The 19581-nt window shown below is 36.1% G+C and overlaps 2 protein-coding genes, 1 long non-coding RNA gene and 1 pseudogene across 3 annotated transcripts; 2 read left to right on the top strand and 2 right to left on the bottom strand.

The window, feature by feature from the left end:
• Positions 1-107: 107 nt before the first annotated feature.
• Positions 108-5742, top strand: LOC130229089 (uncharacterized). The gene is made up of 7 exons (XM_056457708.1): positions 108-280; positions 1291-1311; positions 2930-3550; positions 4126-4194; positions 4948-5120; positions 5346-5472; positions 5660-5742. The coding sequence occupies exons 1-6, from the start codon at positions 224-226 to the stop codon at positions 5467-5469; spliced, it is 1065 nt and encodes a 354-aa protein (XP_056313683.1). The 5' UTR covers positions 108-223; the 3' UTR covers positions 5470-5472; positions 5660-5742.
• A 168-nt stretch (positions 5743-5910) lies between these two features.
• On the top strand, positions 5911-8641 carry LOC130229090 (pyruvate dehydrogenase E1 component subunit alpha, somatic form, mitochondrial-like). The gene is made up of 5 exons (XM_056457709.1): positions 5911-5927; positions 7281-7437; positions 7536-7607; positions 7942-8009; positions 8494-8641. The coding sequence occupies exons 1-5, from the start codon at positions 5911-5913 to the stop codon at positions 8624-8626; spliced, it is 447 nt and encodes a 148-aa protein (XP_056313684.1). The 3' UTR covers positions 8627-8641.
• A 2259-nt stretch (positions 8642-10900) lies between these two features.
• Positions 10901-13943, bottom strand: LOC130228469 (uncharacterized). Its single transcript, XR_008837766.1, has 3 exons — positions 13858-13943; positions 12985-13102; positions 10901-10916 (listed from the first exon to the last, which is right to left on the bottom strand). It is a non-coding gene; the product is annotated as an uncharacterized LOC130228469 (long non-coding RNA).
• A 2112-nt stretch (positions 13944-16055) lies between these two features.
• On the bottom strand, positions 16056-17845 carry LOC130228468 (gamma-aminobutyric acid receptor-associated protein-like; annotated as a pseudogene).
• Between the last annotated feature and the right edge of the window lie 1736 nt (positions 17846-19581).

The following is a 19581-nucleotide window of genomic DNA, read 5'->3' as shown; positions in this document are numbered from 1 at the left end:
TTTGTGGATCTTTTCAGTTTGAATCAGGACATTTCTTCATGTGCCTCAGGAACAGGAGAGAAGAGAGACGCAGATGTAGTGTGTTCTCCGGCCAGCAGAAGGCAGTATTTCCAGAGGAACGCACAGCGAATCTGCAGCGGCTGTAAACCTCGTTCGCTGGCCTGGTTTCTGTGAGTGGAGGACCGCAGGAGATCACTTTTCTGGTTAGCTGTGGGTTAATAGCATGAGAAAGATGCTAACCATCATTTCTAACGTTCTGAGGGGCGGCGCCAGCAGGAACGTAAGTATATTTTCATAAGTAAATCATAACACCAACGCTTCATGTAGTAAATCCAAAATCACGTCTGTTTTGACGGCTAACGAAGCGCAGTCATGCCATGTTGACCTTGCGGGATACAACAAGGCCCGGCTGACACCCTGTTAAAGCTACTGATCATAAATTCTTGTATTCGTGCTGTTTATTAAACGCCAATCAGTGTAACATTTATTTTCCTTAAAGATGTTTATGTAGTTAGATTTGTTACTCTCTGCTAAAGAGATTTAGCTTGGCTAGCTAGCTGAACATCCACTGGGATGGTAACGTTAACGTCTAAAACTGGTTTGCCATCAAGCTGTCATTCAGCTGACCTGTAATAAAACCTTACAACAATATAGATTTGAGTCTGTTCGTAAAAAAAGATGGCTTTAAAAAGTAGTTGTTATAAAAGAAGAGTAAATGGTAAATAAAAGGTGACCTCAGTAGTCTCTGCATTTCATCACGAGCAGTGGCAGATGTCCAGATGACTGATGTTCTGTTTAAATCTCATTAGTCTTTTCCAGTTATTTAGTTTTACTTAGTCTTTTCAGTTAAATATATATTAAATGGGCTAATGATGTTGGGGGGATTTGAGCATCAAAACAATGGAAGTCTATTCCATTCTTTCTAATCTGACCCTGACATTTGCTGCATTCCAGTTTTCCTATTAGAGAGTTCCTTTCACTGCACACAGAAGTCTAATAAAAGATATATTGACATAATACAATTAGGAATTTTGCAGAACAAGCCTTTCTTTTCATGATGACGAAACACTTTTATCAACTGTATCTTAAGTTTAATTTTATTTAATTCTCTTTATTGGCATGACATACTTGGGGATGTATTATTGCCAAAGCATTGCACATAGCAGAATAAAATAGCAGTATAAACATTGATAGTACTCTTTCTCTCTCAATCAACATCTTTCTCTACTAATTCTCTCTCACTCTCTCTCTTTATCATTTACTTTTACTGTTACATGGGCTGCCTTTAAGGGAGCCGAACTGGTATCAGAGGTAAGACTTGGTAGTTTAGAACTGGACTTATTAATGTGGCATCTGTGCCATCTGCGCTTTTTTGTTGTTATGATCTGAATTATTTTGCTTGTAATTATTTCATTAAAAATGGCTTTTTTGGGTCATCTTTTCCTTTATCATCTTCTCTTTCTTGCAAACCACTTGTTTGGCTCTGACGTCTCACACTTTACATTCTTTTTACTTACTGCTTATTGTGTGTGTTTTTTTTTAGTTTGCTGTGTTGTTGGTGTGAAGGGACTAGTTCTGCTTTATTTACCCATGCCACAAATTCAACACTGAAAACTAAAATTGTGCCACCAGTGTGCTACACCACTGCTTCAGTCAACAATTATGGTCCTTCAAAATGATTTCTGCCTGAAAAATTCAGCTGCTTTTTGGACTGAACTTTTACATAGTCTAAATATGGAGGCATCCTTATTGTGTAGGTATCAGCATTATATTGTTTATTGGGCACACTGTATGCTAGATATTGCCCATTTTGATAATTTAAATGTGACCCGATGCAGTCTCAGGAATAAAGGCATGAGAGCTGTTTTTAAATGGTACACATTTGTACCAAAATGGTCCAAATTGGTATTTTAAAGGTACATATAAATTAGGGCTGGGCGATTTGGCCTAAAATCTAATTCTTGGTTAATTGAACATTTTAACTTGATTACGGTTATTTTATTTATTTATTTTTTTTCCTCATAGTTTACTGATAAGTTTTGTACAGTAAATGCGCTCACATATTACAACTGAGAGATTTCTGAATGAAGGGTGCATTACTTGATTTTAAAATAATTGAAGGAAACTATCTACTATCTATGATTATTTATCGAACATCAACGTTGATCAACTGAAATGAAAACACCCATTGCCTAAAACCAACAGTCACTTTTCTTATAAAAATGTGAAAATAAATTGCTTGCACTTTTGGAAACAAAATAAATGATTTCCAATGTTTTTCATATTAAAAGTAGAAAATAAGCAGTCTCTCTTCTAAATAAAATAACTCGTCACTTGTAAACACTCACTCTAATGGCTTGCTGCTCTCCGCCCTGCCCACACTCATCAACAACACTACCAAGCCGATCAAGCACAGAGCTTGCACTATGCGTCATTGCAATGTGGTGTTAGGTTTTTTGAGGGGTACGGCGAGGGGTATTCGACGAGGTATTTGAAGGCTTTGCCAGACTATACGCATGCACTTGATGCAGAAGTATAAATCAGCCTTAAAAGAGTCGGGTCACGTTTCTCCACTCACGTTATGGAAAGTAACTGTAAAAAATTAACCTGGAAAAATTAGATCAATTATAGGTTCTGAATGTTGATATCGATTAATCTAGCCCTACTATTTCAAAAGGTACGGCCTCAGTGAAAGCTTCTTGTACATTTATTTTAGTGTAGGTAGCCATCAACTCTTGTTCATTGCCTGTGAGTAGCTTAGTGTAGGTTAGCATAGATTAGAATTGTATTGGTTTAGTGCAGTAAAATGTCTCTTTTTGTGGTCTGTAGACACCTAAAGATATCGTCCTGATCCGTTATCTGTAAACACTCCATTTTATGGCTGGCTGAGTCTAAACCCTCTGAAGTGACCCGTGCCCTTCTTTTGCAGTCCTCCACTCTCCAGGCCGTTCTGCAGCTTCTGGCGGTCCAGAGCGAATATGCAAATTTGACCGCTCCACACGACCATGATCCTGACCCCCCTCCTTACTCGACACAGTGCCAAAGCCCATCAGTTTCCCCTCCATTAACACAAACTCCTCACAACGCTGCTGTAGAATACAAATCTTTAATGCACACCACCAGTGGCCAGTCTTCAGGACACTCAGGACCACCTGACAGACCCCTGACAGATGCTGTTTCTTCAGAGGCGGTAGTTCCGAAAATAGCTTGCATAGATCCAGTGGTGACCAGTGATTCATCCATCTCAGAACAATTAAACACAGATCCTTCTGTTACAGAAACTATTCCAACAATAGAAAAAAATAACACTATAGGTGTTCCTGCATCCCCTGGCCAATTTACACATCATAAGTCACCTATTAACCTAGTCCCCAGCCCAATTCAGTTAATCCCTGCAGTAGCTATCAGCAGTTCCAACATTACCAGCACAGACCCCATTGTGTCCCTTAGTCCCTCACCATCCGGGAGCCTTCTGGGACTTGATAAATCCTTCCCAGAGATCACGCACAGCCAGGCTGAAGGGACTCCCTTACCAGAGCCACAGCTTGCTGTGAGTACTGGCAGCCCCTTTGTTAAAATATCTCTCTCTCTCATATATACCCAGCTTAATGTCCTTTTAAACCTTCCTTTATGGAAAATTGCATGGTCCTTTAACTTTACCAAGAGCACTTACAAATTCAGAGGTTTCTTCCAACTCACAATGCTTTGGTTGGTGTCACTAGCATGTTGGTCCTGCATCTAATTGTGGATGGATTCCTCTTTCAATATTAAGAAATGTGCACACAGTGAGTGTCGGTGACACCATGTGCTGTGTCAGATTTATGGGTCAACATTTAGGTCTGGGGGTTGATTTATTGGAATTAGACTGCAGAGTTTTTGATATGGTTGTTTGAGTACAATTACACTTGCAATGCAGGTAGATGATTAGAGATAGGTTTTTATTTTCTAGGGCTTGCTTCCTGATTCAGGTAGAATGCTGTAGGGTTTATGTCAGACATATTTGTGTGTGTGTTCCATACAACCTTTTTTTTGGTTACCATCTTCTCTCTGATCAAAATGTTTTTTTTTTAAATCCATTTTAATATAGCTAACTTCTTTTTAAAATGTTTTATGTATTCTTCCTAGGGTGCAAGGGTGGTGGTATCTGCCAGGACATATGCAGACTTTACCCCTCAGGCCACCTTTGATATTAAGGTAAGTTCTATCAGATAAGCAGTATTATGTAATTTAGATTTTATTGCATTTACACTATTGCTCTTTAAGTATGAAGTCAGTTCTTATGAACAAAAGGATTCATTGAATCCAGAAAGGATTTATTGAATTGATCAAAAGTGACCATAAAGCTATTTGAAGTAAAAAAAACAAATAAGTAAAGCTGTCAAATAAACAGTGGACAGTAGCAAAGTATTTTTACTCTGTTACCATACAAGAACATTTTAGAAATAAAAATGACTATAAAAAGTGTATGGTTCAAGGGCTTTTCTTAACCACATTTTGCCTTAGTATTATTAGTTTAATACATTTTACTTTGTATTATTTAAAATTTATGTTGATATTTGTCAACATTTGTTTTTCATAATTTTTATTATTATAAAGTTTTTTTTTTTTTTTTGATTTGACTCGAATTATGAATAATTATCAGTAGTACCCATGAGTGTTTGACAAGCTTTTGTAATAAAATTGCATTATTACATGCATCAATACAATTAAAAGTCTACAAAATACAAGACATTTATATTAGTTTATAATTATGGTCATACTGAGCTACTACTTGGGTGCAACCAAGAAAAATTAAGCACTTTTTACTCAAGTTTAATACAAAGGAGTACTTTTACTGGAGTAATATTTTAAGTTTTCAGTACATTTAAATACAAATGATTTTATACTTCAATGCATCACTGTTTTTATTAATATTACATTTTTAATTTACTGTGCTTCTTCTTGTAGAAATGTGACGTGCACAAGCTGGAGGAGGGCCCAGCAGTGCAGGCAGTGCTAACCAGAGAAGAAGGCCTTCAATACTACCGAACAATGCAGACCATGAGGCGCATGGAGCCAAAGCTGATCAACTCTACAAGCAGAAGATCATCAGGGGCTTCTGTCACCTTTATGATGGACAGGTGACCAAACACATTGCAAACAAAATGGCGTCATCTTACAATTAGTTTAACTTTATTCAAATATCTGGAGTGCAGGCCATGTATAATCGGTGGACAATCTAATGGGAATTATGAAGTTGTCTATATTGATGTGATGATTGTTGTATGTATTTATTTGCCACGCATGAAACAAATCCACAAATAATCTAGTGGAAACATTTCTAAGTGCATTGTGTCCTCTAACAGGAAGCGTGTGCCGTGGGTATTGAGGCAGGTATTAATCTATCAGATCATCTCATCACAGCCTACCGTGCCCACGGGTACACACTCACCAGAGGAGGCACCGTTCGGGAGATCATGGCTGAGCTGACTGGTGAGAACAGCAAAACTGATATAGTTGAATAGTTCTCAAAAGCCAGTCATTATTCTCCATAAGGATTCTTTTTTGTGTGTTTATTATACTTTTATGATCTATTTCTCTCTTTTTTCTTTAGTAATTTTCTTTCTATTTATTAATATGTTGTTAATATAACATTTCTGTGTATCTGTTTCTCAATCAGGTCGTAGAGGAGTATTGCCAAAGGAAAGGGAGGATCAATGCACATGTACACTAAGCATTTCTATGGAGGAAATGGAATTGTGGGGGCTCAGGTATTTACGTGAATATATTTGAGTCCTGTTTAAGAATAAAGCTGATACACCTTGTTAATTTATTCATCTTTCATCTATTCCACAGGTGCCTCTTGGGGCAGGTGTAGCGCTGGCCTGCAAATACCAGGGCAAAGAATGACTGTGTGTCTGTCTCTATGGGATGGTGCTGCTAACCAGGTAAGGTCATCCTAATGACTGATATAGCTACTTTTTACAAAACTCTTTAACACAGATCTGTGTTCAGTGCAGTCTTGAAGTGCCCCTATTTTGGATTATAAAAGACCCCCCACCCCCCTCATAAAAAAAAACTCCACAACAAAGGTTTGATCTAACATTTTCATTGTCTTTAGTGCTGTCAAATGATTAATCACATCCCAAAATATAAATTAATATTTACTAAATATATTTGTGTGTACTGTGTATATTTATGTGTATATAAATACATGCATGGATATATTGCATAAAATATTTGTTTATATTAATATGTATTACAGTTGAGGTCAGAATTAATAGCCCCCCTGAATGATTAGCCCCCGTTTAAATTTTTTCCCCAATTCTATTTACTGGAGAAGATTTTTCAACACATTTCTAACATAATAGTTTTAATAACTCATCTCTAATAACTGATTTATTTTATCTTTGCCATGATGACAGTAAATATATTTGACTAGATATTTTTCAAGACACTTCTATACAGCTTAAAGTGACATTTAAGGCTTAACTAGGTTAATTAGATTAACTAGGCAGGTTAAGGTAATTAGGCAAGTTATTGTATAATGATTGGTTTATTGAAAAAAAATATATATAGCTTAAAGGGGCTAATAATTTTGACCCTAAAATGTTTTTTTTTCTAATTAAAAACTGCTTTTATTCTAGCCGAAATAAAACAAATAAGACTTTCTCCAGAAGAAAAAATATTATCAATATATAATATATATTATCAATAAAATGTCCTTGCTCTGTTAAACATTATTTGGGAAATATTTAAAAAAGAAAAACAAATCCAAAGGGGGCTTATAATTCTGACCTCAACTGTATATAATACCAATTATATTTACATACAAATAAAAATGTACATACTATAAGTTTCTTTTGTATATTTTTGTGTTTTATGTACAGTATGCCTGTGCATTTATACAAAAATGTACACTGTAACATTAATATTTATGTAAATACAAGCTTTTATAGTTTTAAATGTGTATAATCGTTTGACAGCAGTTATTGTCTTATAATATGCATTTATTTATACCTAATTATCCTACGACTCCTATGTGATTTGTTCAGTGATTAATTTTTTCAACTTCTCCATTGGTGTTTTTCTCGGGTCTGCACATGCATCAAGTGAGGCAGGCAATGTTTTGGTGATTCATATTAACAACTCTGAGTCGACTCTTTCTTTCTTTTTTTTATAACAGAGTGCGTTTTAGATTTATATTAGATTACACATGCATAAAAGGTCATTTTCAAAAAGCCATAATAGGGGCACTTTAATATTTCTCTGGTTGTGATTTGTACATTCTGTTTCTGCAGGGTCAGATCTTTGAGACATATAATATGGCATCTCTGTGGAAGCTGCCGTGCATCTTCATTTGTGAGAATAACAAATACGGCATGGGTACTTCTGTGGAGGAGAGCGGCCGCTAGTACAGACTACTACAAGAGAGGCGATTTTATACCTGGATTGAGGGTATGATGCTGGAAAGACATTCGCTAATTTTCTTTCTTTTGTAAATAGAGCACTGAAAATAGGCAGAATGGTTTCTTACCTGCTGTCTGGTTTTGTAGGTTGATGGCATGGATATTCTTTGTGTGAGGGAGGCCACCAAATTTGCTGCTGAACACTGCAGATCAGGAAAGGTTAGTGATATAGATACGTAGAATATTATTCATATAAACCGCGGGGTTTAATAAATTAATAAATTATAATAAATAATAAATTATATTATTTATATAAACCGTGTTTGAGATTTATTGTGTACAATAATATGGTTTTAATGATGTGATCGCTCGCTGCAGGAAACAAACAAAAACATGTCTTGATAGTCTGGAAGCATTGACTGTGTGATGAAGCTTATTAGAATGCCTCTATAATAACTCTCTTGTTTCTAATATTGCACATCTTCTCTATAATAGAAAGTTTATTGTTCTGACATCTCTTTTTGAATCTCAATAATTATATGGATAATTCCAGGGTCCTATTCTGATGGAGCTGCAGACCTATCGTTATCATGGACACAGTATGAGTGACCCAGGAATCAGGTAATGTCTTCTGAAATCTCAACCAAAGCTCACTGGTGTTGCTTTATGCAGTCAACATTTTCAGGATTATGTTTAATCAGCAGATTCAACCACATATGTGCCATGATGGTTAAGTAATTAAAATGCATTTGTTTTTATTTCTAAAACACTTCAACTGGGTAAAGATATGGTTTGAAGTTAGGTTTTAGGAGTCTTTGAAAGAAACCTTTTATGCTCACGAGGCTACATTTATTTCATAAAAAATACAGGAGTGTGAATGTGTGTGCCTGTAGTATATATATATATATATATATATATATATATATATATATATAATATATATTAATATATATATATTATATATATATATATATATATTTTTTTTTTTTTTCAGATTTGGACACATCAGTAAAACTGCTCCAGATCGTATTTGACGTAACCGATGATTTGTTTCCTGTTCATGCTCATATGGAATTTTTTTTCTTCTCATCCACCGTCTCTTTAGTTACCGCACACGTGAGGAGATCCAGGAGGTGCGCAGCAAGAGCGACCCTATCTCGATGCTGAAGGATCGCATGCTGAGCAACAACATGGCCAGTGTGGAGGAACTGAAGGTCAGACTGCACAAGCTTCCTTGATAAAATACAAGAGACAGCCATTTAGATGGTCACAGCTGCACTGGTGTTCATTTTATTCAAGAAAACTGACAAAAACTATTGGATGATTTTTTGAAGACGAGACAAAGATACAAAACAGACATCATTAAACAAAAACTGTGACTATCAGTGAGCAATATTGAAATAATAGATGAGACTAAAATGTTGCTTAAACTATGTAATATCTAAAATGATATTGTAATGAAGTTAGATGATCACCTGGCCATCGGGAAGGAGGAGGCGGAGAACTGACGAACTTTTAAATGATTTAATAATGATAAAATAAAACAAACTCAACATCCTCCTTATCGAGACTGCCATCAAACTGAAACCAAAGGCAAAACATAAAACGTCCAGGCCTGGTCCTCTCTCGTTTAGCACTGGTGTCTCTCCTTCTTTTAGCTTACAGGGTTCCTCTGTGAGACTTGAGGCAGGTGATGCGTTCAGGTGTCTCTGATTATCTCACTCACGCCCCCCACCTCGTACGCCCTATCGGCTCCACCTCACTCGCCACAGATATCTAAAATAATTTAGATCTAAAATGATTCTTTCTAAGAATTCTCTATATTTTCCTCAAACACAATATAAACAATAGAAAAAAAACATGCAGCTCACAAGAGTTTATAGTAATACTTCTATCAAAGCCTCCTTCATAAAACGTTTTCTGCCCAGTGTTTTATTCTTACTTTGCTACCACAAGTTATGCTGCACAAACAATGCTGGTGATCTAAAAACATGGCCAACCGTGTAAGTTGTATTTTAGCAGTCTCTATTGAGAGGTTCTGCTCAACTGAAAATACAGTAAAGCTAATTTCTACAAGCAAATCTGCCGTCAAACCTTCTCAATGATGAAATTCAATAAATAAATAATTTGGATCTTGACCATGATAAAAAATCAAGTCACAACAATAAGCCACAATACAAAGTCTTTTTGTTTTCTTTGAAAGGCCTGAAAATTGCATTCAGTTTGGAATAAATTTTTGTAACTTCACTGTTTTAACTTTTACGTTTTACTAGCAGTACATTTTAGCGTGATTTATGATGTAATACCTATAATGTTATAATAATAAATTATAAATTACAAAACTAAATGAAGTAATATAAACCATGAGTATTAGCTGATATTTCTCTAGATCTGTGCTTATGTGTGAATGCAAAAATGCCGATGCAATCAGTAATCATGTTTTAAATTTGAGCACCATGATGTGCCCAATATGCGGCATTACTAAAATGTGACTTTTTAATTGTCAAAGTTGGCCAGTTAACTATATTAAAATTCCTAGATTTTCAGTCAAATAAAACATTTGATGCAGGACTCAATCACACATTTTCACACAGAATGCATTTTTCCATTCTGATGTGCTACTTTTCATTTGTTTTCATATGTAAACATGCGCCTGATGGATGTGCATGACTGTTAGACTTCTGTCTTTTGCAGCACCATAAATGATCGACATGTTTTTAAAATGCCTTTTCAAGTTGAAAGAACTACAAGTAGCTCCACTCATCAACAGCCCCTTTCACACAGTGATACCGGTAAATATCCAGAAAAATTTCCAGAACGAGTTTACCAGTAAATTCAAAAAAGCGCTGTTCACACAGACAAGGACATTATGGAATTTTTCAGGAAAAGACCATTCACACATCCATTCCAAAATACCGGTAAATTCTGACATCATTAACCAGAAATAGCCTCTAAACTGCTGTTTGTATTTGTAAACATATAAGGGGGCCGGGCTTTTGTTGATGATTTCACTTTTATTTAAAGCTTTAGCATTCATGCAGCTGCTTTTTCCCAGAGACATGCAAAGGCAGAAGCGCGAACCGCAGCTAAATGTTTACACATTTGACTACATTACAAATTATGTGGATGGATAAGTATTGTGAACAACTTCGATGAAAACATATGGAGGAACACTTTCGCATGTTGAGTTGTACATAATATGTGTGTGGGAACGAATTTACCAGTATTTTCAAAAGGGCCTGTTCAAACATACAGAGCTTTCCGGAAAACTGCTGGTAATTTTCCGGAGAAGCCTGTATGTGTGAAAGGGCTAAGGCCAGTTTCAAAGCAGTAGACCAATCAAAAACTCAGAGGGGCAAGCATCGCAAGCAAGTAGAGAAGTTTTTAGAGTCCAAAAACCCTTGTGCTTTACACTACTTCTCTACCCTACACTTTTTTTAGTGCGCTACACTACACTTCCTTTAAAGCCATTGCAAGTTTTTTGATGCAAAGATGTGTTCTGTGTGAATTTTTCAACCTCTTCCTCCTCTGAGATAAACTGACAATTATGAACAAGACCTCTTGAAATGTAGAACTAGAACATATGCAATATTATCTCTGTTATTAAACTACTTGCAATACTTAAGTACGAAAAATGTTGAATACTTTAGTACTTCCGCTTAAGTATGGTGCTTAAAGAGCACTTCAACTTCTACTCAAGTCACTTTTTTGATAGAGCACTTGTACTTTTACTTAAGTCTGGGTCTCTGGCACTTTATACATCTCTGTACATACGATCAATATCAACATTTGTAGTAAAAAAAAGTATACATACAACCTGGGTTTCTACAGGTTTCACAAAGTCAAAGTTAAGACTTTCTAAGACCCTTTTAAGACCATTGAATGAAATTTCAGACTTATACAGAACTAAACCCATAGGATTTTTACTTAGTTGTGTACATACACCTTTTATATATACTTTTCTTTTACAAGTTTTACAAACTACATGTACAACAGTCTGTCCACATCAGTGTCCTCACCACATGTGGTCTACAAACATAGAGAACGTACAAATCTTATTGTGAGGAAGATAATTAAATCATATAGGTTGTTTTTAATCATGTGGCTCTGGTGACGCGCATAATTCAGATGGAGGGCAGGAAGTAAAAAAAACGAATGGAAGACAGAGAAAAGTCTGTATTTTTGTGATGTATACCATATTTCAAAGGAGATATAAAGAGAAAATAACCACATATGTTGGGCATGATCCTGGGCAAGGGCCGAGTTTTCTACTGAACTGATATATTTGCCTGTCATCGATGCGGTACATACTGTATAATTACGTTACATGGAAAAATACTATAGTAAATGCTACAGTGTTGGATGCATACTATAGATTATTACTCTAATTAAACTGTCGTAGTAATTATATTGTTGCTGTGGTACAACACAACTGTAGTCATAAATTAATCATTAGGCTTCAGTTTTCTATGCAATCACAATACACCACAGTTAACACTAACAGTATCTATTACAGTTCATCAGTTTACTATACTACAGTATTCTGTAGAATTCACTAACAAAAGAGTTAAACACATTATGCACTTCACTATGTGGTTTCAAAAACATGTTTATTATAAATAAGTATAGTTTATTCCCCATGCGGATATCTTCCAGACATCACGAAATAACAGATGAAAGCATACAAAAGCGCAAGTCCACATTATTATTTATTTATTTTTGTAAGGTGGAAAAAGTGCTCCACAATAATAACTGTCTAGTTTTGTTGGAAGGGTTGCATTTCTTTTTTGTTCTGTCGACGAACTTGCCATCAACAAACATTCACCGATGTTGCGCATCTCGATGTTCACGTTACGGTTGTTTATTCCACCAAAATGCCAGTAAAGACTTGGATTATTGCGAAACAACACAGAGATTTCATTGCAGCGATTCCATGGCAGAGTATGTTATTTATGTCATCCTGGATTTTGTATAAGTGTGGTGGTGTTTTTATCTGACTTTTATGTAACACGTTAATATATTTATACACATAGCTCCTGTATAGACCTGTATGTAATCTTTATTGGTGCTGTCAAATGAAATATCGCATTCAAGAAAAGTTTGTATACATGGATATATTGAAAAAAATGTTGATTACATGCTGCCTTTTCTTCCATTTTTCAGCAATTTTCTTGAACTTTCTCCTCTTTATGAGCTAAAACTTTTGAAAGTCTAAAAAGGGCTGTTCGGCATTTCTTATTTTGGCCGATTTAAACAATTATAAGCTTCAGAAAACAGAAACATTTGTATGTTCTGATAGTGATTCCTATGTAGAATCACCACTTTTAGCCTTCCATCTGAATTTTGCACGTCATCAATAACGTCATGGGAAAACAATCTATTGGAATACAGTGTTATAAATGGAGTCTGTTAAAAGTTTCTTGAAATGGATTGCTGGTGACTGTATGGAAAATTAAAACCTGTTTAAAATGATCTAAGACATACAAGTCAAATTGTCAGTGAATTTAAGATGTTTCAAGGCCTAAATTTTGTTTGTTGAACTTTAAAACATTTTAAGACCCCGCGGACACCCTGTACAACAGACTCCAGGACTCACCTTGCCTCTTGCGCTCCCTCTCTCTCATGATGTGCTTGTGTAAGGCACGTGCCATGGCATTAGACAGCTTGGGCCTCTCCAGAAGAGCCGGCATGATGGTAGGGATTGGTGGTGCCAGCTGAAGTAGAGATAACAGGAAAAAAAAAAAATCATACTATACTTTATGCAAACTCCATATATTACAACCTACAGTTACATATTAACATCTATATTTTCAACACTAAGATTAATTTCGCACTTTAGTGCCCTTACCCCACTTACAATTCATCAGTTTACCTTGCTAAATGACAGTTGTTAAACGCATAACTGACCCAATAACATTATTACTATTGCTGAACAGCACACTTTAGTCATTTCACAGTGTTTCAGGCTGACAAGTCACAAACACAAACTAAAGGCAACTGTCAAAAAGTTGACAAGCCTTGCTGACGTTGTTTAATAAACCAACTTACCATATCAATTCTAAAAACAAAAGACTACGAGTTAGAGCAAAATGTGAATTAAAAGAAAGGGTATGTGGTAATGAGAAGCAATAAAATGCAGCAAACTCCCTATTAGCTTAGCTCTGTAACGACTTAACAAGCTAGCTGGCTATGCTTGCAGTAACCTCAGTGTTTCGATAATCGATTGTGCTAAGTTGTTCAAGAAAATAGTTTATAAAGAAAATAGACAATTTTTACAAGCGAAAGTGAGTTCAGTATTTTCTTTTTTCCAGTAAAATCGATAAACACATGACTATTAGGCTAGCAGGCTTGACCATCAGGCTAGCAGGCTAACGGCTCAAGTAACATCTTAGTCAGCTAGCTTGCAAAATCAGCGCACTAAATAAAAAAACTCTTGCAATGAAACTCTTGGAATCTTCATGTAACGCACTTTTGTCCGTTTCTGAGATTAAAAGTATGCTGAGCTTGTCTGAAGGCTTCCCGTAAAGAAAAAAATAAACAACTATATCAGTGATTAACCAAATAAAGAGGACAGGAAACCCAGTTTGGTGCACTTCCGCTGGGCGTGTCTTGATGACAGCAAGTAAAGAGGTACAAACCGTTAACTTCTTTGTATAAAAGGCCAAAAGCCAAATCATTGAGAGCCGTGGGCCGAAGGTAAATATACCAAACTATACTACATTAAAGTAGCCATGGGTAATTTCCTAATTTATTTTATAAGCTTATACAAGTAAATAGAAAACATAACTTTAAATCATATGAACTCATTCAGTAAAACATTTAAGATGCTAACTTATTGCAATAATAACATAATCACATTTATAACACAGTGGAGTTCAATGATAGATACTAGTCAAGCAGAATCTGCCTTTGCCTTGATTTTCCTCTGTCTGTCGGGTGACAGTTTGTACATTTTAATCTAAATCTGATTAATTCACACCATTTAATTGAAGCATGTAATTTCTGTTAACTTATAACAACAAAACAAACAAACAAAAGTTTACATTACATTTGAATTGAAAACCTCTAAACCATCCCCATTAATCTTCCTGGCTGCATCAAGATAGTATTGGATGGGATGGCGGGGCAAATCAAAGGTTTCTGTGGGCCAACTTTGGCCTGCGGGCCCTTGTTTGGGCATCCCTGAATTAGGCATAATTAAAATCAGTAAAATGTTATTTACAACCACAGCTGTTTAATTCGGCTCTGTTTATAAAGCATCTACAATATCTGTAAACATTTTGATTTAATATTATCTTTAGACTTTTAAAAAAAAAACTTTTTATGTTAATGTTGCACAAAATATGCACAGGGGCGGATTTAGTGATTTTGCGGCCCTAAGCAATTTTAGCCATAGGGCCCAAGTCCTGAAATGCACCCTTTCTACTTTTATCAATTTTTATTTGTAGGCTATTGCTGTTTTTTTTTAAATCACTCAATCTTCTTTTCAACATTTTAAATTAATGCAATCTCTACATTTTAAATGATTAGTTTTCATTAGTAAATTAATTTACAACAAAAAATAAGAGGTTGCACGGTGGCACAGTGGGTAGTCGCCTCACAGCTAGAAGGTCGCTGGTTTGAGCCTCGGCTGGGTCAGTTGGTATTTCAGTGTGGGGTTTGCATGTTCTCCCCGTGTTCGCATGGGTTTCCTCCGGGTGCTCCGGTTCCCCCACAGTCCAAAGACATGGGGTACAGGTGAATTGGGTAAGCTAAATTGTCCGTAGTGTGTGTGTAAATGAGTGTGTATGGATGTTTCCCAGAGATGGGTTGCAGCTGGCAAGGCAACCACTGCGCAAAACATATGCTGGATAAGTTGGCGTTTCATTCCGCTGTGGCGGCCCCTGGTTAATAAATGGAATAAGCCGAAAAGAAAATGAATGAATCTAAGCTAAATCCAATTTACATTTGTATGTTTTACCCCGAGGCCGCACAGTGGCTCAGTGGTTAGCACTGTCACCTCACAGCAAGAAGGTAGCTGATTCGAGCCTCGAATCAGTTGGCATTTCTGTGTGGAGTTTGCACGTTCTCCCCGCGTTGCAGTGGGTTTCCTCCAGGTGCTCCGGTTTCCCCCACAGTCCAAAGACATGCGGTACAGGTGAAATGAGTAGACTAAATTGGCCGTAGTGTATGTGTTCGAATGTGAGAGTGTATGGGTGTTTCCCAATACTGGGTCGCAGCTTTAAGGGCATCCGCTGTGTAAAACATGCTGGATAAGTTGGCGGATCATTGCGCTGTGGTGACTCCTGATAAATAAAGTCACTAAGCCGAAGGAAAATGTTTTACCCTACAGGTACACTTGATGTGCTACACATAATGATTTCAAATTATTTTTATGCTTAATCTGATATAAAACTTTTTATCTCTTGAACAACAACAAAAAAAAGATGCATAGCAAATACTCTCGATTTTTAAATGATAAATATGAAGACCATCAAAGACTCACATAGGCAATTGTTGTTTCACATCAGGTTTATAATGGTGACAAGCTTAAGATTTGTGGCCATTACAATTAAAGCTTTTAGGAAAAAAAACACCAATCCATAATACAAATGTGCAAAAAAGCCAATCAACTCATGAACCTTAATAATAATAAAAATCAAATAAACATTCAATCTACATCAACTGAAATGAAACCTTTTAAACAGTTTATTCAAACAAAAAGCAATCCCAACTTATTTTAAAATAATAATTGGCAACAGTACACAAACACACATTCACACTTTACATGGTATGATAGTCCAGTATTATAAATGATTTTGGTCTGTGCAAATTGGGTGGCTAAAAAAAATCTAAACTAAGCTAGACTGCAGTAGCACAACTGCGTGATGCATGACGGTGCGGAGTAAAAATGAGGAAAAGTGAAAGGAGAAGTGTAGAATGTTGAAAAAACCTTTATGGATATGAAACCCACTGAAATTTACTGAAACGGACCAGGGCAAAGATTTTACTAGGTCCATCTTAGTAAAGCAAGACTGAGGGGGGAATTCTTAAGCAGAAAAGAACAAAATGCAGGCAGCATAGAGTACAAACAAGATTTCATAAACAGACTAGGAGGGGGATATGAAAGTGCATTCAACATGTACACCTCAAGTAGCCTAACGTATTGATCATTTTTTTAAAGACCTGTAATGTGGAGCAAGTAAATTGGTTACACGTCTCTCAAAACGTCCCCATACACGCTTTCATCACTGTAGGCAATGTAAAGGAAAAAGTCTTCTTCGTGATGCTCCTAAAAGAGAAACAAAGAGAAATGCTTAATTATCTTATGAAAGCATACAGATAGCAAAGGGGTTGGCTAAAACAAACAAAGATGTGTACCTGGTAGAGCAGTCCATAGTGGCTGATGTGGGAGGAATGACATTGTTGACAAAAAAGAACAGGGCATCTTCAGCCCTCAAGTGGATCCTTTTTCGAATAAGGAAGTAGAACTGCCCAACTTCAGAAATAATAATAAAAAAGTGTCAAAGTAGATTTTCATATTTTAATACTCTTAAAGATTATACAAAAGTTTCTATATTTTAAACAGATTAACCTGTGAGATCAGACGGGACGAGGTATTTCTTCTTGTCCAGATCTCCTATTCTGGCTTTGGGAGCTTTTTCGACAATAACCTGCGGAAAACAAATAAGTGCTGAAAATAATGTACCAGTCATGTGAAAACAACAGCATCTTTCAGTGCTATAATAACATAAGTGTAATGGGCATTCCCCTAGATTCTCTGCTGATATTTTGACTGACGACACATAATGCCAACTGAAAAATAAAGTGGTGTGAGGCCACATGGTATCATGTAAGGAAAACCTCATATTCTACAGTAACGTTAGTCATTCTGCTTTTAACCCAGTCAAACATCCACAGCTCATTTATATAATTCAATTTTATACCAAAGCAGGTTATGTTTTTGTATGTTTAACCCATTAACACGTACCGTTATCATTAAAAACGCGTGTGCACTGCACACACACACACACACATCTTCTATAATCTTCTATTCACAGTAAGGTTAGTTTAAACGATGCCACTTTTCCAAAAGCTAACGTTAACGTTAACTGCCGCTAACGCTAGTTCTTTCATATTTGAAGGACAGCTTCACAACAACAATCTATTAATTAACAATATAGGCATTACGTCACGTTTTTTTAGTCGAATACGCCATTTTCACAAGAATTTCACACTATAAATCAGCGTTGTCACGGAAGTAATTCGTCGGTAGGTCTGTTATCTGTAAGCGCAGGGCCCAACAAAAACAACTCATTTGTCTGACTTACAGGCACTCTGTCCGGGTACTTCTTTCTGATTTTCTCCCCCTCGGACCGTCGCTTCTCAAAGGGATGCTCTTCTTTGTACATAAACTTCATTGTCAAGGTTTGGGAGATCTTCAAAATCTCCAAGAAAACCTGCCGTCGATAGTGTTTACAAAGCTAGATCAGGGTATTTGACAACTGCGTCGGAGGGGCGGAGGGATAGTACAAGGAACAAGGGGAGGTGGCCGTACGTCAGGTTACGTCAGCTGCGTAATGACGTCAACAGTTTTCAGGATCATTAGAGCCACTGGTCGGTCGGGAACCGGTCCGGTCCAGGAGACCTACGTGGCAAAACCTGATAGTAAACGCTGAAACAAGTGGATTAAGTATATTGGAAAAAAGTAGCCTATGGTGGGTAAAGTGCACAGCAGGTGTTGGAGATCTTGCCCTGGTAAAGAAACGTTGCAAGTTCGAATCATCATAAACTGACACCCCCCCACAAAAAATTAACTAAGGTTTTAACTACACAAACCCCAAAACATAGTTATTTTAGTTAAACCATGGTAACCACAAATTCACTATGATTTTGCTACACTTGCTACCTTAACCATAGTAGGCTACTTGTATAAAAAAATAGTAAACTTGCTTTAAAAAAACGTTTAATTGTTTTTGAGGACACTCGTGCACATGACCTAAAAAGACAGGTACACAAGATATGATTTGATCATCTGAGACATATTTTAAGAATCCAAAAAGTCAGGCCAAAATCAAGTACTTGATCATTAGTTGTTCACAAACAGTTAATGATCACTGTATATTGTTTCCTCCAGTTGAAATCTGCTAGTATCATTTGAGGCACAGTCCTGCAGTGTTGCTTCTCCAACAACCAGCTTGTAACCAAGCACACAAAACTGATTACACAATTAGAATGACACACATTTAGCTACTTCCTTTTATTCCCCCAAGACAAGCCATAAAACAAAACTAACATGCAAGATTGTTTTTGGTTATTAACATTTAAATTCTGTTGTGAATGCAGTGCACAGGGATAGTTGATTTATAAATTAAAATGTACTCACTCTTAAGGGGTTCCAAACATTCATGTTTCTGTTTTCAGTTGAACACAAAAAAAGATGTTTTGAAGAATGCTGGAAACCGGTGGACACAGGCATACATACTAGGGAATAAATACTTTTGATTTTAATGTTCTTCAAAATGTCTTCTTTTTTGCTTAGTAAATGTAAGAAACTCAAATATGATTAGACCAAGAGGCATGTAAGAGAAATAAAAGGTATGTAATGATGACAATTTAAAAATTTGTTTGAACTATCGCCTTAAACTTGATCTTGTTTTGAGCCAGACTTTAACCACAGAGGAGATGGAGATTTTTGGCAAAACAAAAACCATTACTTATGCTGGACCTTACTCTAACAAAAGCTGACTAAACAGCTGAACAAATCAGTCCTCACACTAATTATCCCCTAATGCACCTAATTATCTATACAAGCATGGTTTTATTTTGTATAAGTGGTTTTATATGATTGGCAGAATTAGTTTTTGCACTCATAAAGAATATTAAAATTTGCATGATGATATTGGGTTGCTTTTTTTGCATATGGATGAACTTGTGTGTAAAAAATTTAAACGTGTGTGAGTATAATGCAGAAAGACATAAAGACTCTCCATAGAACCTCTCCACTAACATTCCACATTAAAATCAGCATTAAAAAGTAGTTCCTTATTGTGACAGTTTATGCAAGAGAAGTCTCTTAAGAAAGTATCATGGGACTTGATTTTGTCTATGTGGAAACACAAACAAATAACAAATAATGGGAACAAGAATATATATATATACACCCACACACACATCATTAAATAATTTTAAGCTGCAAAATGTCAAACGTAGT

The sequence above is a fragment of the Danio aesculapii genome, chromosome 5 (assembly GCF_903798145.1).
Source record: "Danio aesculapii chromosome 5, fDanAes4.1, whole genome shotgun sequence".
Taxonomy (NCBI): Eukaryota; Metazoa; Chordata; class Actinopteri; order Cypriniformes; family Danionidae; genus Danio; species Danio aesculapii.
This window is presented reverse-complemented; position numbering and strand designations above follow the sequence as displayed.

Bases quoted from the DNA above. Each gene is read 5' to 3' on its own strand.
- LOC130229090 (XM_056457709.1), top strand. The intron at 7,438-7,535 runs GTATGATGCTGG...CTGGTTTTGTAG, and splicing joins ATTTTATACCTGGATTGAGG to GTTGATGGCATGGATATTCT. The intron at 8,010-8,493 runs GTAATGTCTTCT...CCGTCTCTTTAG, and splicing joins ATGAGTGACCCAGGAATCAG to TTACCGCACACGTGAGGAGA.
- LOC130229089 (XM_056457708.1), top strand. From the start codon at position 224: ATGAGAAAGATGCTAACCATCATTTCTAACGTTCTGAGGGGCGGCGCC. The intron at 281-1,290 runs GTAAGTATATTT...GCTGCCTTTAAG, and splicing joins GGGGCGGCGCCAGCAGGAAC to GGAGCCGAACTGGTATCAGA. The intron at 5,121-5,345 runs GTGACCAAACAC...GTCCTCTAACAG, and splicing joins GTCACCTTTATGATGGACAG to GAAGCGTGTGCCGTGGGTAT.